We start from the raw sequence: 24657 nt of genomic DNA on the forward strand, positions 1-24657 counted from the left end.
TATAAGATGATGCATCTCAAATGCACTCAGTCCAGCTACATGGTGACTTATGAGACATTCAGGCAAATGCTGAAAATACTGGATCCCCATGGAGTGCAGCTGAGGCCCTTTTGTCGTGTTGATTCAGAAAAACAGAAGATTTGTCTTTCATCAATACTTTTTTCATCATTCTGAGATCATTTCATTGATTCAGAATAACCGACCAGATCTATTATTCTGATAGAAAAAACGTTTCTCTTAACTTTAACTGTCTGTTTTTTGTTTTGTTTTTTTGATGTGCAGAAAATGATTAAGATAGGTGACCTGCCACATGGTTGCAATAATAAAATCCTTCCTAATGTTGTACGAACGAAAGTCTCTGTTCGTTTATGTTTAGGCACTAAAACTATGGGCGAGATTCAGAAGGAGATAATAGTTATGTTGAATTAAGTTAAATCGTTACATAACTATTGTGCTATTATTTGGTCAGTTTACTCAGCAAACATCTGTCAACTTTCTTAAGAAATGTTGAATCACAGTCGTTCCAGATTGACCTTTGACCTATGATAATACGTTAGCATAGCCAAGATTCCTTTCAAAGCATCTTTTATAGTTGTTCACACAGCACATTATGTGATCCATATCACTTTTGTCACATTTGACAGTCCCCTTCCTTGTTGATGGCAGTATTACTGAGCAAGTGGAGATAAAGTTTGACCCGGGTTGTGGCTAGAATGGTGTCTCATGCGACACAATCAATGTCCCCGTCACAGCTGTGACACTGACGAGAGTTGACACACGTAGCAGAGACAGCATGGACTTAAGTTGTGGAAAAATATTTTTGTAGCCAAGCCAGTGTGAAGTCCTTGAAGCACAACAATTTGTCTCTGATTGAAGCTTTGTTGTGTTTGTGTGTGTGACTTCTATGTTTTGTTGTGTCTCCCAAAACATCCCCTCACACAGATGGCGGGGTGATGGAGAGCAAAAAGCTGCACAGTTGGCCTTGTTGGCATAGATTAGTGTCACTATCACTTCAGAAACAGACAGCAGAAGTAAACAGTATCTGTTTGACTGCTGCTTTATAAGAAAAAAAAGGTTGATCTTTTGACTTTGCAGACCATATTTGATCCCATATAGACCACAGTTAGCTGCACACCTATGTTTCAATAAATAATAATTTAATAGCTTTAATAATGATACATCTACTGCAACAGCTTTGGTATAAATCTTAAATCACAGCGTAAGCCTGTCTGCTCACACATTATAGCATCTTTATTCCATGTATTTCATGGCGTCTAAATTCAGTACAGCCCATCCGAGCACTCCTCTCTGTGTACAGTCTGATAAAAGATGGGCATCCTTTCATGCCCATCTCTGTGGTGTTGCTTTATTCTGAATGACATGGATTGAACTTTGAAGGAGATAATTATTAATTGAACATTAGAGACGGTGGCAGGGGATGGGGAATGTAATTATCATTTCAATAGCATTGAAATGGATTCCCTGTTTTCACATTTTCAGCTGCTCATGAAATGAACATGTGTACTTTCTGTGCACTCTTACATGTGTGTGAATGCCTCCTCTGTATGTGCACATGTGTTGTCTACTTCAAGGGCTCCGATGCAGGAACACACCTCACCATGCTCCTATTATCGCTACATGAGATTGACTTTTTGATTGCTTTCAGAGAGTATCAGCAAAGTCATTATTCTGTGATTACCGCCGCATTATTTGCCCACCAAAGCGGCTGCTGCACAATCTCCAGATTCCAACGCCAAGACTTGAGTGGCGGTCAAATGTTTGAGTGACAGCTGGTAAATGATGTCATTACCATCCTTTTAGTTAAATGTAGCAGTGGCGACTGCTGATTGGCCAGCTATGGGGAGACCATAATTTGTTACGGGTGGTGCATTTGGGATGATGGATGGCAGGGCGACTCAGGGAGAGAGGAACTGCCGGACTGTCCTGTTGGAGGAGAGTGAGGATGACAAGTCAGTGTAGCCCACTCGTCATTTCGTGCACTAGATGGCTCATGGGACGGCATTTAATTACTTTTGCTGACACTTGCTCTGCCGTAACTCGAGCTACAAGAAAGAATGATGGCCGGTTGTCTGGAGGAGATTAGGGAGCGTGATGGGGAATGTAGAGTGAGACAGAAAAGAAAGGTGGACACGATAAAAAATATAAATCTTGTATCAACAGCTCAGGCAAAATAGAGAAAAGAGTACTTTGATTTTATGGACAACTACTAAGATGATGCAAGGACAAAACTAAGCCTGAATTTATCCCCAGTGTGAGCTCAGCCTGTAAAGTTTATCTGCTGACGTCATGTCACCTCTACCAAGGTGTTCTCTGAGCAATCAGCACAAAAAAGAAGGATGGAGATAAAATATTCATAATGCCCTCACGCCCTGTTGTGAAAGGACCATGTGTTCGTATTAAATGTGATGAATATTCCCAGTTCTAATTACCAGGAGTGCAGCCACATGGGCGAACAGAATTGTTTTCCTGCCAGAGACATGACTGCAAACAAGGCATATTAATGAACATTCCCTAGGGATGGCTCTGCTGAAACATCAGGGTTCGATGGCACAAAGTCTCAAGGGATCAGGATGAGTTTAGAATGCAAGCTGCAGGTGCCAGTAAAATTGGTCTTAATGACCTCCTAAAACACAAAGTTTCCTGCTGGTTTTTATGAATTCAGGGTTTCATTCGAAGATTCTGAGTTGCTGCAAATGATAAAATAAACTCAAGCTATTAAAACTCATACAGGAAATCTGCTGTGGTCTGGTCACATGTGTTCCTGCAGCATGGAAATATAGCTTGAATAATACAGGGAGTCACGGACGAGGATAGAATACAGAAGACAGCCATTCAGCAGTGAAAGTCGCTTTTTCAGCTGAGGGGAAATTTACCACTGTTTTTATGGAGGATCAACCAAAAGAAAGACTGGTTGACACATGAATGAAATAGACAAAATCATTCTAATAACTTCACTAGTTCAGAGTCGCTCCCCATCACCACAAAATCTTTGAGAGCAGTGGTTCTCAACTGGTCTGGCCTCTGGACACACCACCACCCCCTCAGCTGCAAGGTGCATTATCCCCACCTACTGCGTTTGTGTGACTAAACTACCCTACTACTTGAAGTGCCTGCATAGGCAACACTTGTCCTCCAAGTAAGGGAGCAGTACATTTCTTTGCCACAACTTTTTTCAGGCACACATACTACACATTCGTGGCCCTAAAAAAAAAGACTTTGCAATCCACTTTTGGATCCAGATCCAGGATGAGAACCTGGTTCCAGACCATGTCTTTAACAGTTTGGCCCTCTAGTGGTTGGTTGATTGCTGTGGTGATGGGAAAAAAAAAAAAAAAAAAGGCTTGGTTCTAAGTTAAAAAAAACTAAGCTGTTATTTCTTCTTCACATGTGGACTTAAGGGAACCTTCAGCAGAGATGAAAAAGCATTGATCCACAGGAGCATACACAAAGACCATTTCCTGGCACAATAATTTTGTCCAATGATTTAATGTAACGCTTGGATCTTCCGAAACTCTCTGAACCTGCAGAGGATTTCTTCATATGAGACAGCTATCTCTCCCTGTACTCCTCCAGGGCTGGAGGAGTGCAGTGCATTTGGATATTATGTAATTATTTCCCAAAGTATTCTTTGGTTTTGGTCGGACATTTAAAGGATCAAACTTCAGTGTTTGAGCGTGTGATTCAAAATTAGATGTGCTGTGCCACATATCACTTTGCAGGAAGCATTACAGATTAATGCATGTTGATATTACCCAAAATAAAACATACAAAAAACATTTGTACTGTCTCATACAATGTTCACTGAGACAGTGAGGGACAGAGAGGTAGACTGGGAAGAGCCTACATGTCATCCTAATAAAAAAGTAATCAACTGTAGTTATTTACCAGGTAATTCAGCAGGGGAAATACAGCTGAAGCGAGTGAAGTAGTTCACTCTCTGTTTCTATTTAGGGCTGTCAACATATCAGATTATCACCTCATGATTATTATTGCCAAAAAAAAAAAAAACGTATTATTTATAGCTTCATCCTGACTTGCACTGGCCATGTCCAGTTTTCTTTTCTTATCCATTGATTCAAACAGAGCTGACCACATCTGTGCATAACTGTCTCTCGCTTCTCAAACATTCACTAACAAACAACCAGGACAAAAAAATACTGTCAAATTCAACATTATGATAACTTAGCTTTGATAATACAATGAATAACAATGTTTGATTTATTGCCCCAAGGCTAGCAAACGCACTACAACTTACTCTTTCTGTATATACAATGGATATCAAAAGTCTCCACACCCCTGTTAAAATGCCAGGTTTTGTGATGTAAAAAATTAGACCAAGATCAATCATGTCAGAACGTTTTCCACCTTTAATGTGACCTATAACATGCACAATTCAATTGATTAAAAAAATTGAAATCTTTTAGGGGGGAGAGTAAAAATCCCAAATGTAGTTCAGTCGTTCTAGTAGGATTTTCCTGACATTTCCTTAGTTGCATCTTACAGCAAAAGCCATGGTCCACAGAGAGCTTCCAAAGCTTCCATTGTTGAAAGGTATCAGTCAGGAGAAGGGTACCATTTTTTTCCCATGGCATTAGATATGCATGGAACACAGTGAAGACAGTCATCATCAAGTTGAGAAAATATGGCACAACAGTGTCATTCCAGAGAACTGGACATCCCTCAAAAGTTGATGAAAAGACAAGAAGAAAACTGGTCATGGAGGCTTCCAAGAGGCCTACAGCAACATAAAAGGAGCTGCAGGAACTTCTGGCTAGTACTGGCTGTATACTACTTGTGACAACATCTCCCGTATTCTTCATATGTTTCGAATTTGGGTAGGGTGGCAGGACGGAAGCTGTTTCTTATGAAGAAAAACATCCCAAAAAGATACGCCACCTCCTCCACTATGAACCAGTTACACAGTATAACGATATGCTTATTTATTAGCACAATATAAATATTTAATTATTTGGGTGGTTCCTAAACTCTATAAACCATTCTGTTTTGGCCAGGTAAGTAATCTGCATCCAGAGGTTCTATCCGTACCTAGAATAGAGCGGTTTCTTTAACAACCAAGGTGTATATTACAGCCTCTCTCTGCCTCTGCCAAACTCAGTCTGCAGACTGAATGCATGCTGAGCCACTGATATCATGCATCATATTTAATGCTAGTTAGTTTTGGATCACATGTGAAAAATTGTCCTGTGCATTAATGTAGGACTGTGTCCAAGTTTTGCAAATAAATGAGTCTACACTGCATCACCCTAAAAGTGACTTTTGAAAGGACTCACAGTGTTGGTCAGATCTTGCTACATTTTTATACAGAACTTGAGCTTTGCCAAAAAGCTACATGCTTGCTCCTTTTGATAACTCTTCAATTGACACGAATATTCTCTGTTCTGTTGAGATTGTCAGACTAGCTTTTTTATGTCCTAAGATCTCTTTGTTGCAAAATTTAAAGAAATTACCCAGCAATGGCTGCCTCTGATAACATTTCCTTCCCAAAAGCTAAAGCCAGGATTAAATTGTCTTTTCAGGACCTAAAACAACATTTATTTCTCTGAGTTTGTCATGGTGGGAGCTGAGAATTACCTTCAGGGTTTATCAGATGTAAAATTAGAAATGGGTTAATTACTTTTTGTGGTGCTCTCACTGTGCAGCCCCAACATCCCATGTCAGGAAATTAAAACCCAGACCCGTGCTTAACGCATTTTTGCACAATTATCTTTGTTGTCTTGTTTGTGAGATTAGTGGCTGGTTGGGTGTTTATGCTTTTGATTTTTCATTTTCAAACCCTCTGTTTTTCCCTGCTCTCACCCCTGGCTCAGTCTGACTAGAGAGAGTTCAAAGGTTAGCAAGTTGATGAGTAATCGCCTCGCAGTACAAACAGCAAGAACAAATATTACATAAGACTTTGTTTGGGATCTTGGCTTGCTGTGTTTTGGCTCATTTGTTGAACCCAGATAAAACAGAATAGTATTGAACGGGAGAACAATCCAATTAGGATAAGTCCAAATACGTTGACTTTTCTGTACATATGTAAGCAGAAAAGTATGCACAAACCCTCCTCCACTTTTATTGTGTCTCATTATAACTGAGTCGACGTTTTGTGAAGAAGTTATTTGCAGAGGCTGGAAATACTTAAGTGTCCTCAAGCGTTTGATCAACAAGACAAGCAGCAAGAAGAGAAATCTAAAAGAGCGAACACAAAGGAGAAAAAAGAGAAATCAGACTATTTCTTTCTGTCGCCTCTGTATGAACTGATCCAGTGAATCAGCATCTGCAGAGGAGGCTGCTAACAAGGCTGAGCCATAATCATAGCTGTTTGTCACGTCTAGCATCACAAAGTCTGCAGAAACTGGAACAGCTCTGATCATTCTAGCCAGAAATTTTTTTGACTAAAGCCAAGTCAAGTGTATTGTTTTTCCAAATATAACTGATATCACAGCAGGGTATATGAACCTGCCATACACTGAGATCTACACGCTTCTTAGTTTGAATTAACTTCGGTCACAGGTAATTTTCTCGTGTTTTTGAGGAATTTGAGCACATTAGTAATCATGTTTTCTGTGAGTCAAGTCCAAAGTGTGTAGGCTGAATACTTTCACAGCTTAGGAATCAATCTGCAAGTCATATCATTCAAATTCTAATTATGCAGAATGCAAATCAGAGTGCCGAGCTAAATGGAAGCAGCTGTCATTGAAGATTTCAGCTTACAGCTTATTTTTCGGAGACTCAGGTAAATGCAGGGAAGGATGAGGAGATATTATACATTAGACATAATAAGTGCTTTATTAACTGTGGTGAAAATCATTGTAGACCTGTCGTTAAGCAGCTCATGCTGGGCTTTCATTCTATCTTACATTTTTAAGTTAAGTATGGCTCAGTTTAGAGTTTAGTTTAGTTTTGTCCCTGCTGCTTTTGACTATTTCAAGACAGCACTTAGCATAAAACGAAACACTTACTTGAAAGCAATATCAGCGGCCGTATGTCTGACTCTGAGGATTTAAATGAGGACAGCTGTTTCACTCTTAACTATCTACTGTATGAGCCTGGACTGACTGTGTGAGACCTTTTGGAGGTGTAGAAAACACATTTCATTTCATGGCATTAGATTCTGACTGATCCTGTTGACGCATCTGAAGATTCAAATCATCAATGAAGTTACAAATGCACACCACAGCTCTCTTAATGGGTAGACCCACTCATCATTCTGCTGCTGTAGGATCACTGCAAGTGTCTAAAAACCACAAAAACACCGACAACACACCTGCTTTCAGTCAGAATTTTAACAAGAATAACATCTTGGATTTTGACAGTCATCTAGCAGCCAGTCTAGCATGTCAGTAACTTTTCTGTGTGCATCCAAGACTGATGTCTATAAATGTTTGAGCTTGTCTCCGTCTTCCTCTGTATGGTTCTCTCACACATCAAATGTGTTGCACTGCTCTTGCCTGTTTTTACTGTAAAATCTTTGAAAGTTAAATAGAGAGTTTCTCTTTAGGCATCCTGGCAGGAACTGCTGCTGAATGAGACGCAACATGAATGCATATTCAGGGAAACACTCATGCTCAGCTGTAACCAAAAACGTAACAACTCAACGATAAATCAGTCTTTATCAACCAATCAGTCTGAGTCCTCCTCCCCGTTTTCTGAGTCCTGGTGCAGCCAAGGCTCAGCTCCAAGTCTGAGTCATCAATGCTGGAGTCCAAGTCAAGTTATTAGTCCTGACAAGACTACTTCATCTATTATTAAACTAGCTATTCAACAACAATCAATACTTTAAGTGACAGAGAAATGTTGAAAACTTTGAGCTAGTATAGAACTGGCTGAGGATTTCTTACTTTTCAGGTACCCTGGTAAAAACTGTTTCTGTGCATTTAAGTGAAATCACAACTTTTTCCAGGCTGCGATTGTGGTCACTCTGCTCTTTGCTTGCTTACTGCTTCTGAACCTTTTTGATTGTCTGAGTTCATTTTAGCTGTGTGTGTGCACCTCTGTTGCCTCTGTGTGTAAACTTTAATTATCTCCTGACAGTAATGCATACAGGCTAAGCTAATTGATCCAGACATGCATGATGCATTTAATGTGTTGATGTGGAGTGCTTTTTTTCTTTTGTACTGTCACCTTGGCTGATGACAAAGACCCCATGAGTGGGACTGATGACTTGGAACAGCGCTCATGTCATGCTTGTGCAGCCACAGCCAGACTAATGCTGTTAGCTAGCCGGGGTATTAGAGGCAAGTTCTGTCATGCATTTCACTGATGCATTATACTGGGGCTAACAGTCGACTAGCTGCTGTTGAATTATTCTGCTTTGCTCTCTTCCTCTTACTGCTCTGTGCACCAGACTGGATTACAGGCTCCGGATGTGAAAAAAAAACGTTATTAATCCTGTCAGGGAGTGAGCAGACGGTTCTTTGCTCCCCTGACCCCACTAAAAATAGGGAGGTTTTTTTTCGTTTTTGGCTGATGGTCTCACAGTCCTCTTCTTTTTCTCTTCTGTAGGTAATGCAGGTGGTGAGGGAGCAGATCATGCGAGCGCTGACTCTCAAGCCTAATTCCCTGGACCAGTTCAAGAGTCGTTTGCAGAATCTGAGCTACACAGAGATCCTGAAGATACGCCAGTCCGAGAGGATGAATCAAGAAGACTTCCAGTCCCGGCCCATCCTGTGAGTCAAACAGAAGATCACCATGATGGTGATGTTGCACTGTAGAAACTAAAAGAATCTCTTGAACACATTTAGTAAAGGGTTAAATAGCCTGTGTCCCATAATGTTTGTTTGAAGTTGTAAACAAAATGCCGCGCTGAATGTGACTATAAATCACTTCATCAGTCAGACTTTATTGTTAAATGCTTTTCATACAAGTCAGTGCAACAGAAAGTGCCTCACAAAAAGCACCTATTGGAGAAATCAACTTGTAATTAATGACGCAATCAATAATAGAAGCATTCAAAAAATAAATCAAAGCAAGAAATAGAGAAGCTGACATAAGAAATGTACAATATGGAAACTAAGTTATATCTTCAACATTTATCTGTAACAAATGCAGACTCTGAAAGCGAAGGTGAAATTCTTTCGGTGTTGCAGCTTAATTAGCTTTCTGTTTGTCGCCAGAGTAGAATTGGTTGTATGCAGCAACAGAAAAGAACAAAAGAGGCAGACTGCATTGATTTGTATACAATCCAAAAAACCATTAGCCATGATCTGACTGCAGTCCATCTTTTGAAAATGATTTTGTGGCCATTCACTTTTATATGGTAAGAAAGCTGGAGTAAACAGGAACATTGGGCTGAGAGAGTGTAAATAACACACAGCAATGGTCAAGGGTTAACACTGCAGTAACAACTGTAGCCTCTGCACATTGAGTTGAGGCAATACCATCTAAGCTTGACCAGTGCCCCAGAACTTGGATTTTTATTCTGTCTGTGTACTGACATCTGTTCATAAGTTCAGCTCACATCAGGTCAAAGACATCACACAGTTCCATGTTTGTATCTCAAGTTACTATTTGGACTGTAGGTGAAGGGAATAATGGCCCAAATATCATTCATCACTTGTTCCAACTACCACTGGCTACAGTAGGAGCTCTGAAAGATTGGCCGTCGCTCCCAAAGGAGAAAAATCTTCATTGGACAAAAGCCAATGTGTTCCGAGATCGGAAATAGATGACAACTCTAACTGGGGGGTACTTGCATGTACACCAAGAAGTAACACTGACAGACGGACAAACAGACCGACAAATTAGCACTCCCTGCAAAACGAGAGTTATGGATGTAACTAAAGTTCTATAAATTCTGGACGACTGCCAGAGTTCTCTCTCACATTGAATCTTGGCGAGGAGATTCTATGGGGATGGCTTTAACTGTGTCACAGGCTTATATAGACCATGTCATGTGTCATCCCAGGTCACATGTGACTTATGTGATATTAAGTACTCGACCTGCGAGTGCGCGAGATAGACATCCAGTGTGCCTCTGGTGGTCAGGAAGAATGAACCAGACAGAAAGATGTGACAGCTTTGTTTAAAGGAAAAGCAACAATCTAGTTATAGATGCAATCCATGTCATTCCTCAAGTCTTACTACCTGTTCAGATTGATAACAAAGAGAAAAATAACAATTAATATCCCTACAATTTCCTCTTCACCTTTTTGTTTTTCAACCAAATGTAAGCTGTTGTCCCCCTTGCTTCCCTCTCATGATTGCAAATATGTATTCAATTCAGATTGTCTGCAAACAGCAGTCCCAGTGAATGCTCCATTGAATCGCTCCTGTTCAGTAAGCATGTTGAGCCGGCCTGTAATAGATCATTCATTGACTGATCCTGAATGCAGACCCTGTAATGGAGAACATTGTTTTGTCCTGCCTGTGTTTAATGGAGTAGCCAGCACTATTGAAAAATCCCTCAACCGGTAGAGAGCCCATCCCTCTGAACAGTAATCAATGCCGAGCGAAGGACTTACTGAATCGATATTAGAAGGGTACAGACCAAACTTTAGCAGGCAATTAATCCCAGAGGAGACACTGAACAAAGGTAAAGGAAGTTGCATTAAATGTTTCATAAAGCTAATTCTTGATTTAAAGTTGTAATTTTCTTAATTCCCTCAGAATTAAGTAACAAACATGTTTATGTTCAACACAAGAAAACTCAATTTCTATTTCCTTGAAAGATTAAAGCAAACAGGAACAAATTCACCTACAATCTAAAACTTGTCAGAAGGAATTCTTGGTGAAGTAGGAGGTAAGTAATTGAACTAGACGCAGGAAGGAAAACTGCACTTTTTTGACATTCTATCCCAGAACAAGTGTTCGAAAGCACTGTACATCAGACTGATGAGTCTCTTTACAACAGCACGAGACCTCTCAAGGGTGGAATTTTCCTCAAATCAATGCAGTGCAGCCATGACTGGTAATGAGCTGCATGAGTCAGGCCACAGATTATAGGGAGCTCTGTGTTACCTGCTGCCAGTTTTCTGTTGTAATTTATTTCAGAGGGTGACTTAAGACATCAAAGAAGCTTGGGTGGGAGATCCTTCTGACTTAAAACCACTTCTCTAAAATTTCTGATTATCCTTTCATTCTAATTCCTTAAAGCAATGTTTTTTCCTTATGATGAGCACAAAAATGTGGTTTTTGCAATGTATACAGAAAGTTACAAAAAGTTGCTGACACCCAAAAATAAAGTGAATTTGTATCAAAGAGTAATGCAGAGGCTCTTATAACTTAAAACTCCTGAGAAAATAATAATACACAACTTAACTTTAATGCAGAATGTAAGGATGAGAAATGGCTTTAAAAAAATGAAAAATTGACTGACTTATGTTGCAGTGCATGGGATAGCTTTTTTGTGCCTTACTTTCCCAACATTTCTTGACCTAAACGCAAACATTTTCATAAATAGTCTACCAGTACGGCATCATTCTTTGTATTATTGTAAATAAAATTCTGCCAAATGCTATATATATATATAATGCTTCAGCTTCCTCCTGAGAAGAGAGAGCACCCTCATGGTCTCTGACCTGTCAGAATAAAAGTCAGAGATGTGGTAAAGCTGAGTTATCAACATTATCCATCACTCCTCTCTATAACTGAGCCACGCCCTCCTCACTAGCTGTTTTTTTAAGATGTCAGAGTGAGTGTCTGACCACAGATCAATGTAATGACTGGAAATGCTGATGAGGCTAACACATAGATGCCTAGGACGAGACAGAGAGAAAGATGAGGAGGGATAAGTTTGAAGGAGCCTAAAAGAGAGAGCGAGAGAAAGAAGGGCAAAAATGTGATCCAGGACCTCAGCGATGTAAGAAAATGTATCAATACATACTTATCCCCAGAAAAAGAAAACCAAAATGTACATTTGAAACATAAATACCCAGGTTTCAGGGCGGTTAATAAAAACGGGAGACAGCAGCAGCACAGCTCAGGCAGATTTTCTACATTATTCATGGTGACTTTGCATTCATATGCAACACAAGCTCACATACATGAAGATGCATGAATAAATCACAGCTACCATGTGTTTGGGATGCTTTATGACATAGTTTTGGGTGTTTGAAAAGATGCATGCATGTGCGTATTTTCTGTTCTCTCCTGACAGTCATAAATCAGGGGAAATACGAGTGTGATAAATATTACATTCTGCCAGAAACTATGGGGAATGTATGAGATTTCATTTTCAGGTCTTGAAGCATCTGGAAGCTGCAGTCTCCTGCTTGCCACTGCTAGATTGTCGTGATAAAGTTCAGATGATTTTCAATATCAATATATATTTTTTTTTGTCATGCAGGGAGCTGAGGGAGAAGATCCAGCCTGAGATCATGGAGTTGATCAAGCAGCAGAGGCTCAACAGGTTGTGTGAAGGAACCTGTTTCAGGAAAATCAGTAGTCGCAGGAGGCAAGGTGAGAGTCACAGTAATTTAATGAAGACCGTAGAACATAAATAGATCAGCAGATCCTGAGCACACAGGTTTTTCAAATTTAAATCTCCCTCTCCACTTCGTTTGAGAGGGTTACTCTCTCTATTGCTTGTCTAGTCTTTTTGTTCTTCATCCCCCCACTCTGCACCAAAAGTTTTTCCCGACTTCTTTTGCATCATGAAAACAACCCTCAGGAGATGCTTTCTGTGTCATGGGAGATCTTTGAAGCTCTGGACGGCTATGGATCACATTTTTCTGTCTCTGTCAGCCTTCGAGGCAGAGACACAGCAACATGCCGTCTCTCTTGGAATTCTTTTAAATCTTTGTGTCCTGATGCACAAACACAGTTGCTCCTGCAAACACAGATAAAGGGCTTGTGAAGAAATGCAACGATACATGGTGCCAAAATCAGAGTAAACATACATATGACACATTTGTCATGGATGGTTTGAAAGGAAAGCATCAGGAGATGAAAAGGGAAACCTCCAATTCAGTAAAGAGAATGTGCTGAGATTTATTAAAGTCTGCAGTATCATAACTATTGAGTTTTTGGGATCAAATATTTTGCAGAAGAAGTCATCTAGAAGCGTATTCTTCTGACTTGATTTAGTGTAAGAGTTATTATTATTACTTGACCATGTTAAAAGATAGGAGAGAGGAAGTGAAAACCCAGCAGCAAGCCTGGATCGGAGCGCATTTAAATCAGTCAGACTAATATCCTTTTTCACACTTTAGTGCCACAAGAGAGAAAGTAAAGAGGGAGTGAAGGAGAGGAGAGTAGTAGCAGCAGTAGCCTTTTTACTGTATTACGCTTCTGCTCCTCGGTCGAAAAGGGTTTAATCTGTCTGAGCCTTGAACCCCTCACTCTCTCGTCCTCCTTCCTGCACTTTCCTTCACACCACTGTGTCTACATATTCAGAAACATTACATCAAAAAAAAACTCAGAGTCAGGCTCAGGTTTGTGGGTTGGTTTGTTGTAATTGCGTCACAGTTATCAGCTCCCCTGCAGCAACTGTATGTCCAATAAGTCAAATCAAATTGAGCAAAACCAGGTTACATTTCTTTTACACGCTCCCATGTATTCTGGCATTTAAAAGACTGATTATGATTTGTTTTGGCAGCTGTCATCCAGATGTTGTCAAAACCGGATTTACAGAAATAGTAGACATGCAAGAGTGGGGGAAATAGGATTTGAGTTGAAAAGATGTTGCAGGACAGATGTTCTGATGGAAAGAATCACACAGATTCAGTATCTGACCATCATTGCAGCTTGATTTTGGAGATCCTGGAATACTTCTCAGAGAAATTGAGGACACATGCATGTAATATAGGAACCAGAAGCAATACTAAAGACAGCAACAAATCCTTTTGCTAGTCCGGTGCAGTCCTCCAGTACACGACAGTATATAAAGCAGTTCATGAGTCTCACTGGATTTAATTTAGCTTACCAGCCTGTAGGGTTACACCATCTTCAATCTGCTGCAGCAGCACACCGACTGTCTGACTGCTACAAGCTAGCCACTGCTGTCTTTGCCTTGGAGCACTTTTAAAGAACTCAAGGACATGCTGTTTCTCTTCCACACTCCCTGAAACACACTTTGCACATAACACATATTTTTTTATCATTCATGTAAGAGCATATATAACCTTCCTATGCTCCCTCGTAAATCCAACCCACTGACTCTCATCTCTCTCCCCTCCCCCTCCCCCTCAAACATGTCCATCTTTTGCTCCCTTCCCTCTCAGCCTCACAATCCATCTATGAAATGGCAACTGGAGGAGCACTTTGTCTCAAAGAACCAATGCAAGCAAAGCCTGAATTAAAGTGCCCTATAGCAAATTTAATTTTCACTCAGAGTCACATGAAATTAAACTTTAAATCAAAACCAGCGTGGTGCTTCCTCAGTACTGAAACCTGGCACAATAGGTCATGTCTTGAGTTCATTCCTCAGACAAACTTTCACAATGCTTTACCTCTCAGTAATATCTATAAATACATACAATTTCCTCCCGCTCTTCTTTGCTTCCCTCTTCCTGAGCATCTTGTACAACTATTTCAAAGTCCTCCAGCCTGTAGGGACTCGAGTGCCGACATCAAATATTCATTCAGCTGACTTCAGTACAGATGACTCTTCTCTCTACCTTCCAGAGTGCCAGTCTGCCCATTATCAGGGGATGCGTCCGTCTAAAAGCTCAGGGTGATTGTGTTTTTAAGTTAAGAGCACTACCTGTATAATCTTTTAAGTGCAAGGTTACTTGCAGGTAACGGCTCTCAGGGCTCTGGAGATTGTATCTTTTGTAAACGCTGCTCTAGAGCAAAACTAAAAGTAGAAATTTGGCCTGATTCTGTTAAATCTTTCTGCAGCGTTCACCCACGTCCTGGCAGCAGAATCAGATAAAGACAATTATAGATTAAGTGATACAAGAATAAAATTAGATCCAAGATAGTCTCAGAGCTAAAGGCGGCACATATGTGCTTGTATATACGCACACAAGCGTATATAAATCAGTTAAGCTGAACAGTTGATATCGCCGCTCCTGCCACAGCTGCCACACACATCTCTCTCTGATCCCCCGTGGACTGGTGCCATTCTGCACCAGCCTGGCACCGCCGAACGTCTATTTTCAGCAATTATGTTTTGGACGGTGCCACCCACGCACACGCCAGCCAGACCTCCCCAGTCTGTGCCGCGCTCACTGCCAGCTCAGCTCACCCTGGCAGGGGACTGCAGAAGAAGAACACCAGGCTGGCCGCAGATACATGAGAGTGAAGGCTTTGAGGGACCAGCTTTTCAGACACAGATGGTGGTTACAGGCTTTCACTGTAGAATTACACATTAGACCAGATAATAGAAAACGCACTTAACTTAATCAGCAGTTTTGTCTTGTCTCTGATTGGTTATGCTATATAGCAACGGTCTGTTATTTCTCATCAGCACCATGCATGTTGCCATGGTTACAACTCAATTACTGGGTCTGGTGGACTAACTGTAGTTAAATTGTATCAATCAGCTGAAAGAAGTCTGGTTGATATTGATTCTGGTTGGTTTACGGTGGGAGAAGAGACGACAACAGTTGAGAAAAGGCAGGAGAGGTTTAAGACCCAAAAACTTGAAGCTGTGGCTGAGATATCTACAAAATTGAAGATAAGATGTATAGTAATGTATATATAATGTCAACCCTGTATATAGATAATGTCAAGTTGGTGGGTTGTTCTAGCAGAGGAATACCTGCAGGGTGAGACCTGTCTGTTTCACATTTCAAGCCTTGTATCTAATCGTCATGCGGTCATAAATGATACAGTAAAAACAACTTTTGACTTTTCCTGACCTTGTACTACATAAACTTCTTCTCTACTTGACTCTTTGAAAATGCATGAGTAAATGACATTAATGACAAATCTGTTAACAGACTCTTCATCACTGAATGTTAAATGTCATGTTATAGCACCAAAAGGCTGTTTGTTATGGTGTGTTTGGTTAATTATTCAGGTCATAGATGGGGATTTGTTTTAAGGCGATTTTTCTCTGTTAAGGACCTGATGCACCTTTGATCAGGTCATTGTTAGGTTTAATCTTTCTCAGAAGAAAATAAAAGCCTGGATGTATTTTCAAGATCTCAGCTTGCCTGTGTGAAATCTCTGCAAAGGCCAACTGTCTGTTTGCTGCCCATCAAAATCCCTCCCTCATGTAAAGCATCATCGCCCATCTGTGGATTTTCCTCACGGCTGTTTTCTTTCTTTCTTTCCTTTTTGTCACAGATTTTTTTTTTGCCATGCTAATTTTCTCTCCTAGTGGGTGACTCATGCAATCCCTCATGATGTTTTCTGCCAGCCGCTGACTTTATCATAACTCCTATAAATCTGTTTCCCCCCTCTGTCTCCCTTTTCCTTTATGTTTTCCGCCAGACAAGTTTTGGTACTGTCGCCTGTCTCCGAACCATAAAGTCCTGCACTATGGAGATCTGGAGGAGAGCCCTCAGGGAGAAGTTCCCCATGACTCTTTGCAGGACAAGCGTAAGTGTCAAGTGAAACTATCAATGCTCTTCACCCAGAATATTGCACTTTCTATGAATGATAGATCACAACATGTGTTTCAATGTGTTCCTGGGGGCATACACAACCTTACAACACAGTGAGAGCAGTGTGAAGTGGGTGTTAACATCACTTTCATTTACAGTGCTCATACTGTGCACAGATGTGGTGAGAGTCTTATCCTTTAACAACTTAAGTAACCCTCCATCTGCTGAGACACAGTTGTAACAGTTATGTTGTTGTTATGTTGTTGTTGTTGTTGTGAACTTATTTCCGTCCTCTCTGCAGTGCCTGTGGCGGATATCAAAGCTGTTATCACCGGCAAAGACTGTCCTCACATGAAGGAGAAGGGAGCCCTGAAGCAAAACAAGGTGTGTGTGTGTGTGTGTGTGTGTGTGTGTGTGTGTGTGTGTGTGTGTGTGTGTGTGTGTGTATGTGTGTGTGTGTGTGTGTGTGTGTGTGTGTGTGTGTGTGTGTGTCTGTGTCTGTGTGTCTGTGTGTGTGTGTGTGTCTGTGTGTCTGTCTGTCTGTCTGTCTGTGCGTGTGCATTTTCACATGTGTGTGTGAGCACGTGTGTTTACATGTGCATATGTGTGGGTGGGTGGGTGTGTATCCATCCAGGCGAGAGAGCATGTTTCTGAGAGTTGCATAACATGATATGAGTTACATAAATTTGCTTTGGGAAATAACACAATAAATTGCGTCTCAGTGCTCAACACAGAGACGTATCCATCAGTGGAGTTGTGTTGTAGTAAATGACAGAATGGTCCTTTAGCTGCAGCCACAAATCACTCCAGAGCTGCCAAAAACATGCTGACATCTTTTGTTTGCTGTTTAGATTTGAAAGTAACACACGAGTTAGTGCCTTAACCAGGATGAAAGAGCTTTCGTGTCGGCGTCTGTGTACACACCAGCCCTGCCTCTCTTGCACTTTGCCTCTGCAAACCTTCACCCCCCCTCCACACCCGCCCACAGGACTCTGATATATTGGATCCTGGATAAATAGCCTTGAAGACAAAGGAGCACGCCTCCACCACGCTTTGTCTCCTTTATTACCTTGTCGATAAGCGCAGGTCCAGGAGAATGACCTGAGGGGGGTCTGCGGGCTGTCTAGCAGGCCTGTCCCAGCCCTGTGAATGAGAACACAAGCACATTTCATTACTCACTGTTACAAGGCCAGACAAAGTCACCTCTGCAGCTTTTAAAACAGAGCTGGACCAGTTCTGGGACAGTGAGGCTGAGCTGAGGTGGCAAGCACTGTTTCTTACCCTAACCTTAGAAATATATCTGTCATCGGCACCTCTAAGACAATTGTCCTTTCTTCTTTCTTGTTAATCCAAACAAATACATACATGCCTTTAAGTATATACTCAGGGTAATATTTACCATGGTTCAGATGCCTTCTGTGCCTGAAGACATGCGTGTTATCCAGCTAACAGGTGCACTGACCTGGAAGTGCAATTTGCCTTTCATCTATGCTTCACATTTCATCGCCTTACTGAAGCGCATCCCTCTGCTTTATGTACATTCATTTTAAAGAGAGGATCATGTGGATGACTAGAGCATATATGATAAGCGTGGAGAATTGAATGCTCTGCCGCATTAGATTTCATGCAATTTGCAGTAGGTTCAATCCTTGTAGAAAATCCTTTGCCTCTGAAGAGCAGGTGCAGATTTATGCAGTTGTGTTGAAAAAAGCACTGCAGTAGGGAAAGGAAGACCAAACTGAGGGGTATTTTTGACATGGTGAGAATAATTGATTTAAGAACACAATATTTGTGCTACTACACCAAATAAAGAGCAGAGGTTTTCTGTAGCTGTAAAGCTTGATGCCTAGCTTAATTGGGGGATTATATTTAGAGAGTTTAATGCTAATTTAGTAAACAACATGCTCACAATGATGACGCAAACAAGTTGTTGTAAACTGGTACATTGTGTACTATTCAATTTGATTTCTATATTAGCATGTAAGCATGCAGATGTTGGTGTTTACTCCATGTTTATTATGAGGCATAGCTGCCATCATACCTCTAAAGTCTTATTTATACAACTTATTTTGTGTCTATTAAAATATCTACTATTATGGTATCATTTTAGATAACATACGTAACTCTCAGACAGTCAGTGTAAAGATGTATGTGTATATATTAGTGTAAGTCTCTGAGTATCTTGAATTTGATTTGTCTGTTGTCAGAGTTACATTAATTGGGCAGATTTCACTTGCTCTACATGTAATTATACAGAATTAGACATTGCTTTATTTTCTGGGCCTCCTGCTCTGAGGGAAATCCCACTACTGATTGCACCTATGCTGCAGTTCCAGTCTCTTGCTGTTAATTATCTGCCAACTTAGTAAGTCAGATCCTAATTTCACGCACATTGCAAGCCAGCATTTAATGATTTGCCTTCATGCATACAGATGTGCCTCTTGGCGTCCCCATTCTGTCTTCACATCCACTACATTTCCTACAGTAGACTACAGTAGACTTCAGCAGATATTGAGGGATTGCACCTGAAATCAGATCATATATCACACTCCCAGTTCCCATGTGTTTGCCTCTATCTAGAATCTGAGGGCATCTGAGGTATTTCTCTCTTTGAGCTCTCCCCCGCCAATACCAGATGAGCTGATGTACAGCTGATGTAACAGATGGTGATAAGAAGTGAGGAGGAGAGAGAGGTTTTATTGGAATAGAAGCATTGTGGTGTTAATTTCACCTGTTTGTTTTTTTTCCTTTCTTTCTGCAACCACTCTCCTCCTCCTCCTCCTCCTCCTCCTCCTCCTCCTCCTCCTCGTCCACTCTGTCACTGTCTGTGTCCCCTGTTGTCTCTCTTTTTTCTCCCCTTCTCTCCTCCCTCTGTCCTCTCTACAGGAGGTGTTGGAGCTGGCCTTCTCTGTCCTCTACGAGTCCGACGAGTACTTAAACTTTATTGCTCCTGATAAGCATGAGGTAAGCAGACTGAATGAAGATGTTTTATTATGCAGAGAAAAAAATGGTCTTGTGTATTTCCACATGTATGAATCACGTTAAGTCCTTCATCAATGTCTTCGTGCGTGAATGTCAGTTATATTTCATTGCATGAATACTAAAAAAGGTAGATTTTTTGCAACACAACCTCAGCCTCAACTAGTCCTATTTCTTATTGCATGTTTGATAAAGACATGCACAAGTCTGCACGTGACAGCCACCAGGGTTCAGTATGAGTGTCCCCTTTTAATCAGCCATGTCACATTATCTAGTATGCAATCTATTAGGCTGAGGAGGAAGCCACTTGTGATGGTATATTAAGCTATTTTTTGCAATATCACTTCCATGATATAGTATTACATTTTTTTAGATTTAATAACAGTATTAAGAAAAAGCTGATATTCCATAAAACCCTTCCCTAATTGATTAGCAGCACTGTCCATGACAGTTTACTCTTTAGGCTACCAAGATGTAATTTAGATCTGCAGTAATAAGTTCATAAATCTACAGTTTGATCAAAAGAAAATTAATAGCCAACTGTACTTATCATTTCTCAAGCAAAATGTGAGAGTGCTCCTACCGGCTTCTGAAATACTAGTATCTGATGACTTTTCTTTGTCACTTATAGTAAATGGTGAGTCTGTGACCATCACAGTAGACAAATATGTAGTTTCCGACATTGTATATGTCAACATATAACCCAGAGCTGTATGCATTAAACTCAGAAAGCACTTTACATGTATGTGTCTTAGTTTACTTAAGAAATACCTTGAAGATACTTCAAAGAGATTTCAAAACATCTCTGTATTAGTGTATCAAAAGGACACTCTATAAATAGAAGACATATCTTTACACATCTTACACAGACATCATTTATTCAAGGATAACTCACATATTCTCCTTCAAAATGAATTTCAAAACTTTTTTCAAATGAGAAGTTTGTATTTAGGACAGGAGAGAGCAAGGTGTCCCTGCTGTATTTCTCCTGAGTCACTGTGTACACAAGCTTTCCTCCCTCTGTGCATAGCTTCTTTTATCCCTTCACTTCTCTGGAGCCAGTGGAGCCTGTAATGCACACTGACTTCAGGCTGCTATAAGTCTGAAAATATGTCATGCTTCATCCCAGTTTTTAGATTCTGGAGATATTTGAGTTGTTTGCTGTAAACTTTTTTTCCGTTGAGTGATTTTCTGTGATTTTATCCCTCCATCTCTCTGCAGTACTGTGTGTGGACAGATGGTCTAAATGCTCTCCTGGGTAAAGAGATGACCAGCGATTACACCAAATCTGACATGGACACCCTCCTCTCCATGGAGATGAAGCTCCGCCTCTTGGATCTAGAGAACATCCAAATTCCTGAGGCCCCACCCCCGATTCCCAAAGAACCTAGCAACTATGACTTTGTTTACGACTGTAACTAGACAAATGAGCCCTATCCTGAACCCACCCAGCACCTACTGTACTCACTGGACCGATCCTCTTTTCTTACAAACTGGAACAAAACAAATACAGTATACCCTATAATATCAAAGTGAACTGTGATGGAAAGAAAAAGGATTTAATGAGCTGTTTTCCTCTTGCTTCTTGCTACATAAGAGAGAAAATGGTGCTTATTAATAGGCTTGCTGCGTTTGAAGGCTTCAAGGTGGATGCAAAGTTGTCAGGTTGCTAGTGAGAGGACAAACCAGGAAGTACTTGTTCAGGCTGTGGTTGGTTGTCCTGCGTCTTCTTCCTCACTGTCCTCTTGTTTCCTGTTTGAAACATTCACTTCCTCCAGCCTGGCGCCCACTGTCTTTTTGCTTGAATATTGCTGTAGACAAATGCTTAGAAGTTTCATTGATTCAGCTTCGCTATTGTCCTTTTTTATGTTTATTATTTTTCCTCAGGGCTTTTGTGGGTGGAGGTTGGTGGTTGGTGTAGGTCAGGAGCAGGTAGTGGCGGGGTTTCGTGTTCTGTCCTCAGCTTTTCAGCAGTATTTTCCCCTCACATTCCCACTTGCAGTATTTGTGGCAGCTACATATTTCCTATGAGGCTACAAAAGGAAGGCTGAAATACATTTGGAGACAAAATCTTAATGAAAGTAGTCTCTAAATTATTCTCTGTACCTCTACACAAATACTGAAGACTGTTAGAATACGTCAGTCCTCCTAATCAAGGCTCTGTACTCCAGTTAAAAGCCTTTCCTTTGAATATTCTAGTGTTCATGTTGTTATCCCAACCCTGCTTAGTGCATAGTGTACACCTACACAGTGGCTGAGCCAAAACCAACCAAACAAAGCACCATCATTGTGAAACAAACACAGACTTGTCTCTCCCTCATTTGAGTCTTTTTCGTTGTTATGACTGCTGTACACAACATTCCTGAGCAATATTTGAGCTTCTTTTGTTTATCATTTGTAAGATGGTCAAAATTTGGTGATTTTGAAATTGTGAAACTGCCAAGTAGTTGGTATAACAAAGAGGATTTTGGTGTTTTGGTTAAGGGATCTAAGTTGTCTTTTTTGTGTGTGTGTTTGGGACTGTGGCCACAAAATTGAAAGTTTATGTATTTTTTCAATTTAAAAACAGATCATGGTTGTTATTTCTAGTATGATTTATATAATTTCCCCTTCCTATTTAATAATGAATGGTTTTTTTCTTTAGGATTTTTCAAAGCCTCTCAAAACTGCTGTTTACATTAAAGATTTAAGAACCATAACTGATTTTCTTTCTTCATTCACAAACAACGTACAGCTAAAATGTTTGCTCTGCATTAAAGAAAAATAGGTGAATGAAGAAATGTTATGCCAATAAACATCTAGATTGTCCAAGAAACAACCACTTAATGATAAAAAAAATCATACACTGCATAAAAACCTAAGCAATGGCCCAAAGATTGCTCGTTCATTCATCACTCTGTAGTTGAGCGAATCATAGAGGCTTCTGTTAAATTCTCAAACTATTGGCAGGTCCCACGAGGCGCTCCCCACTACAAACACCTCATGGTTGGTTTGGTCAGAGGTGTCATAGTCGGTTTCACAGTTCTTCTGCCGTCCTGCTGCCTCTTCCTCCAGAGGTTTCAAGTTCATCTCCTTCTGCCCAGCTCAGACAGCCTGCAGGTGTCCTCTGAGCTGCTTCTGTCACTCTGGACACAGTGACATAAAACATGGTGCTGGCCTTGACAGAAGCAGAGAATACTTGTTAAAGAAACTCAAAGGCCTCTGTTGAATGAATTTCAAAAATATTTTTCTAAAAAAGGAAACTCTGATCTCTCATTTAGTCAGGCTTCAATCTCAAACATGCTCTTATTCACAGCAAAATTTCCTCTGTACACATCTCTACATTTAGCTTAGTTTTAGTATTTCAACATGTTCAAGTGGGAAAAAAATGCTATATGAAAGTCCAAGTTATCTTGATCCTCATCTTCTTCAGCAAAAGGAAAGCCCACATTGATCAGATTCATCCCTGCGAAAGCTCTCTAGAAACACTATTGAAATTTAAGACCCACAGTGAAAGATCTTCCTTTCTTTCTAAGTGGATTGTTTGCGTCTGCTTGTGTGCATGTGTGTGTGTTATCCCTGGTTTTGGTGCCTGGGTTTCCCATTACATGCCTGGCTGTGTCACAGGATATTTGTTCCCCTGCACACAAGTCGTAGCAGTCCTTTACTCCTTGGAGTGTGACACCATTTCCTGCTTGACGGCTTTATCTGCCACCCAGCACAGGAACCTCCACTGAGCTACGTCTTCAGGGGAACATTGTTCACTCACCAACGGGCACTGACGCCCCCTGTACTCATTAGCAATGTAAGTCAGTGCCTAACAGCATCTGTCTCTCACTCTCCTGGGCAAAAAAAAAAAGACTACACTCTCGTTCCTTCCACCTAGTCTGCCATACTCTCAACCCATTTCTTGAACAAACACAGCAGGCAGGTGTTTAAAATGTCACACTCAATTCCTAGGAGGAGGACCTGTGGTTGTTTTGGGTCAAGCAGAGATGGTCTATGTATTGTATTACTCACTGGGACTTAAATAGCTGCTTGTTTGGAAGAATGGGAGAGGAATGGTGAGGGATAAAGAAAAGGATAACATGACTTTACAACAAAAAACAAATCAAGAAACATTCCAAACCAACAAGCTCAATCACAATACTTCTGTTGACATTTCATAGAAATGTAATAATTTTGAACACAGCAGAGGGACGATATGTTATACAGTGAACAGAATGATCAATGAGGTCACAGGTTTCGATTATAAATTTAGGCACCAATGTTTTATGAACAACTCTTGATATAAGCCATGTTCATTTATATAGGTTAAGTGAATGTTAGTCAGTCTGAATACCCCATATTATCATGTAGATACAGATACAGATTTTCAATGGAGAAAAGAAGACTAATGATGCTTTAAATCTGATATTTTATGTGATGAGAAGTTTTGAACAAAGTAATGTCGAAGACAAGAAAAGTTCATTTTAGGCCCAAAAATTGTCCTAATATTTATCAAAACTCTTGCAGGGTCAACTTCACTGGTATTTTGATCCAGATTTACCTGACACACAATCAAAACCTTATCAACTTCTGACACAACCTTTAACTGTTATTTATGAGTCTATAAACAGGGTTCCCATGCGTCCTGGAAAACCTGGAAAACCTGGAAAACAGTTGACCAGTTTTCCAGTACTGGAAAACACCTGGAAAATGGGAGAAAAAGTAAAATGTCCTGGAAAATCACATATAGTCCTGGAAAATTATTCCAACATGGCTGCGTTTGACCTGACCCTATTAGCAAAACACATCCTCGTTCATTGAAAGTTGAGTGCACGCTGTGCTGGAAAAGACAGCAACACTGCACAACTTTTTTCACATCTTTTTTCCTTCACTTCATAATCATGCATTCACAGAAAACGGGGGTATATTGTTTATGTTTTATGGTACATTTGGCTCAATTACCGTACTCTAGCTCAGTGGTTCTCAAAGTGGGGTCCTGGGACCCCTGGGGGTCTGCGAACCATAGCCTGGGGGCTCCGTGAGATAATTTGAATAAATTTCTAGTAAATCATAAAATTGTGCTGTGTCATTACAAAACAGCATACACCATTGTTATGATACCATTTGGTGGCTCGAAGGGATATGCGAGTCTTGCTACTGTTAATTTTCTGAAAGCGTTTAAGATCAATTACTTGAAAAGTATAAATGCTGTCATGTTGAGTCCACAAGGAATGAAATGACCCTCTGTTTT

The 24657-nt window shown here is 40.5% G+C and overlaps 1 protein-coding gene across 2 annotated transcripts in view; it reads left to right on the forward strand.

The window, feature by feature from the left end:
• elmo1 (engulfment and cell motility 1 (ced-12 homolog, C. elegans)) overlaps positions 1-22138 on the forward strand; it is a 117199-nt gene extending 95061 nt beyond the window's left edge. For both annotated transcript variants that reach the window (XM_034705015.1, XM_034705016.1), the window contains exons 17-22: positions 8530-8693; positions 12311-12423; positions 16348-16455; positions 16762-16844; positions 19347-19424; positions 20661-22138. In XM_034705015.1, the coding sequence (XP_034560906.1) occupies positions 8530-8693; positions 12311-12423; positions 16348-16455; positions 16762-16844; positions 19347-19424; positions 20661-20861 (747 nt within the window). In that variant the 3' untranslated portion in view covers positions 20862-22138. The remainder of the gene's footprint in view (positions 1-8529; positions 8694-12310; positions 12424-16347; positions 16456-16761; positions 16845-19346; positions 19425-20660) is intronic.
• The last annotated feature ends 2519 nt before the right edge of the window (positions 22139-24657 follow it).

This window comes from Notolabrus celidotus, chromosome 16, assembly GCF_009762535.1.
Source record: "Notolabrus celidotus isolate fNotCel1 chromosome 16, fNotCel1.pri, whole genome shotgun sequence".
Lineage (NCBI taxonomy): Eukaryota > Metazoa > Chordata > Actinopteri > Labriformes > Labridae > Notolabrus > Notolabrus celidotus.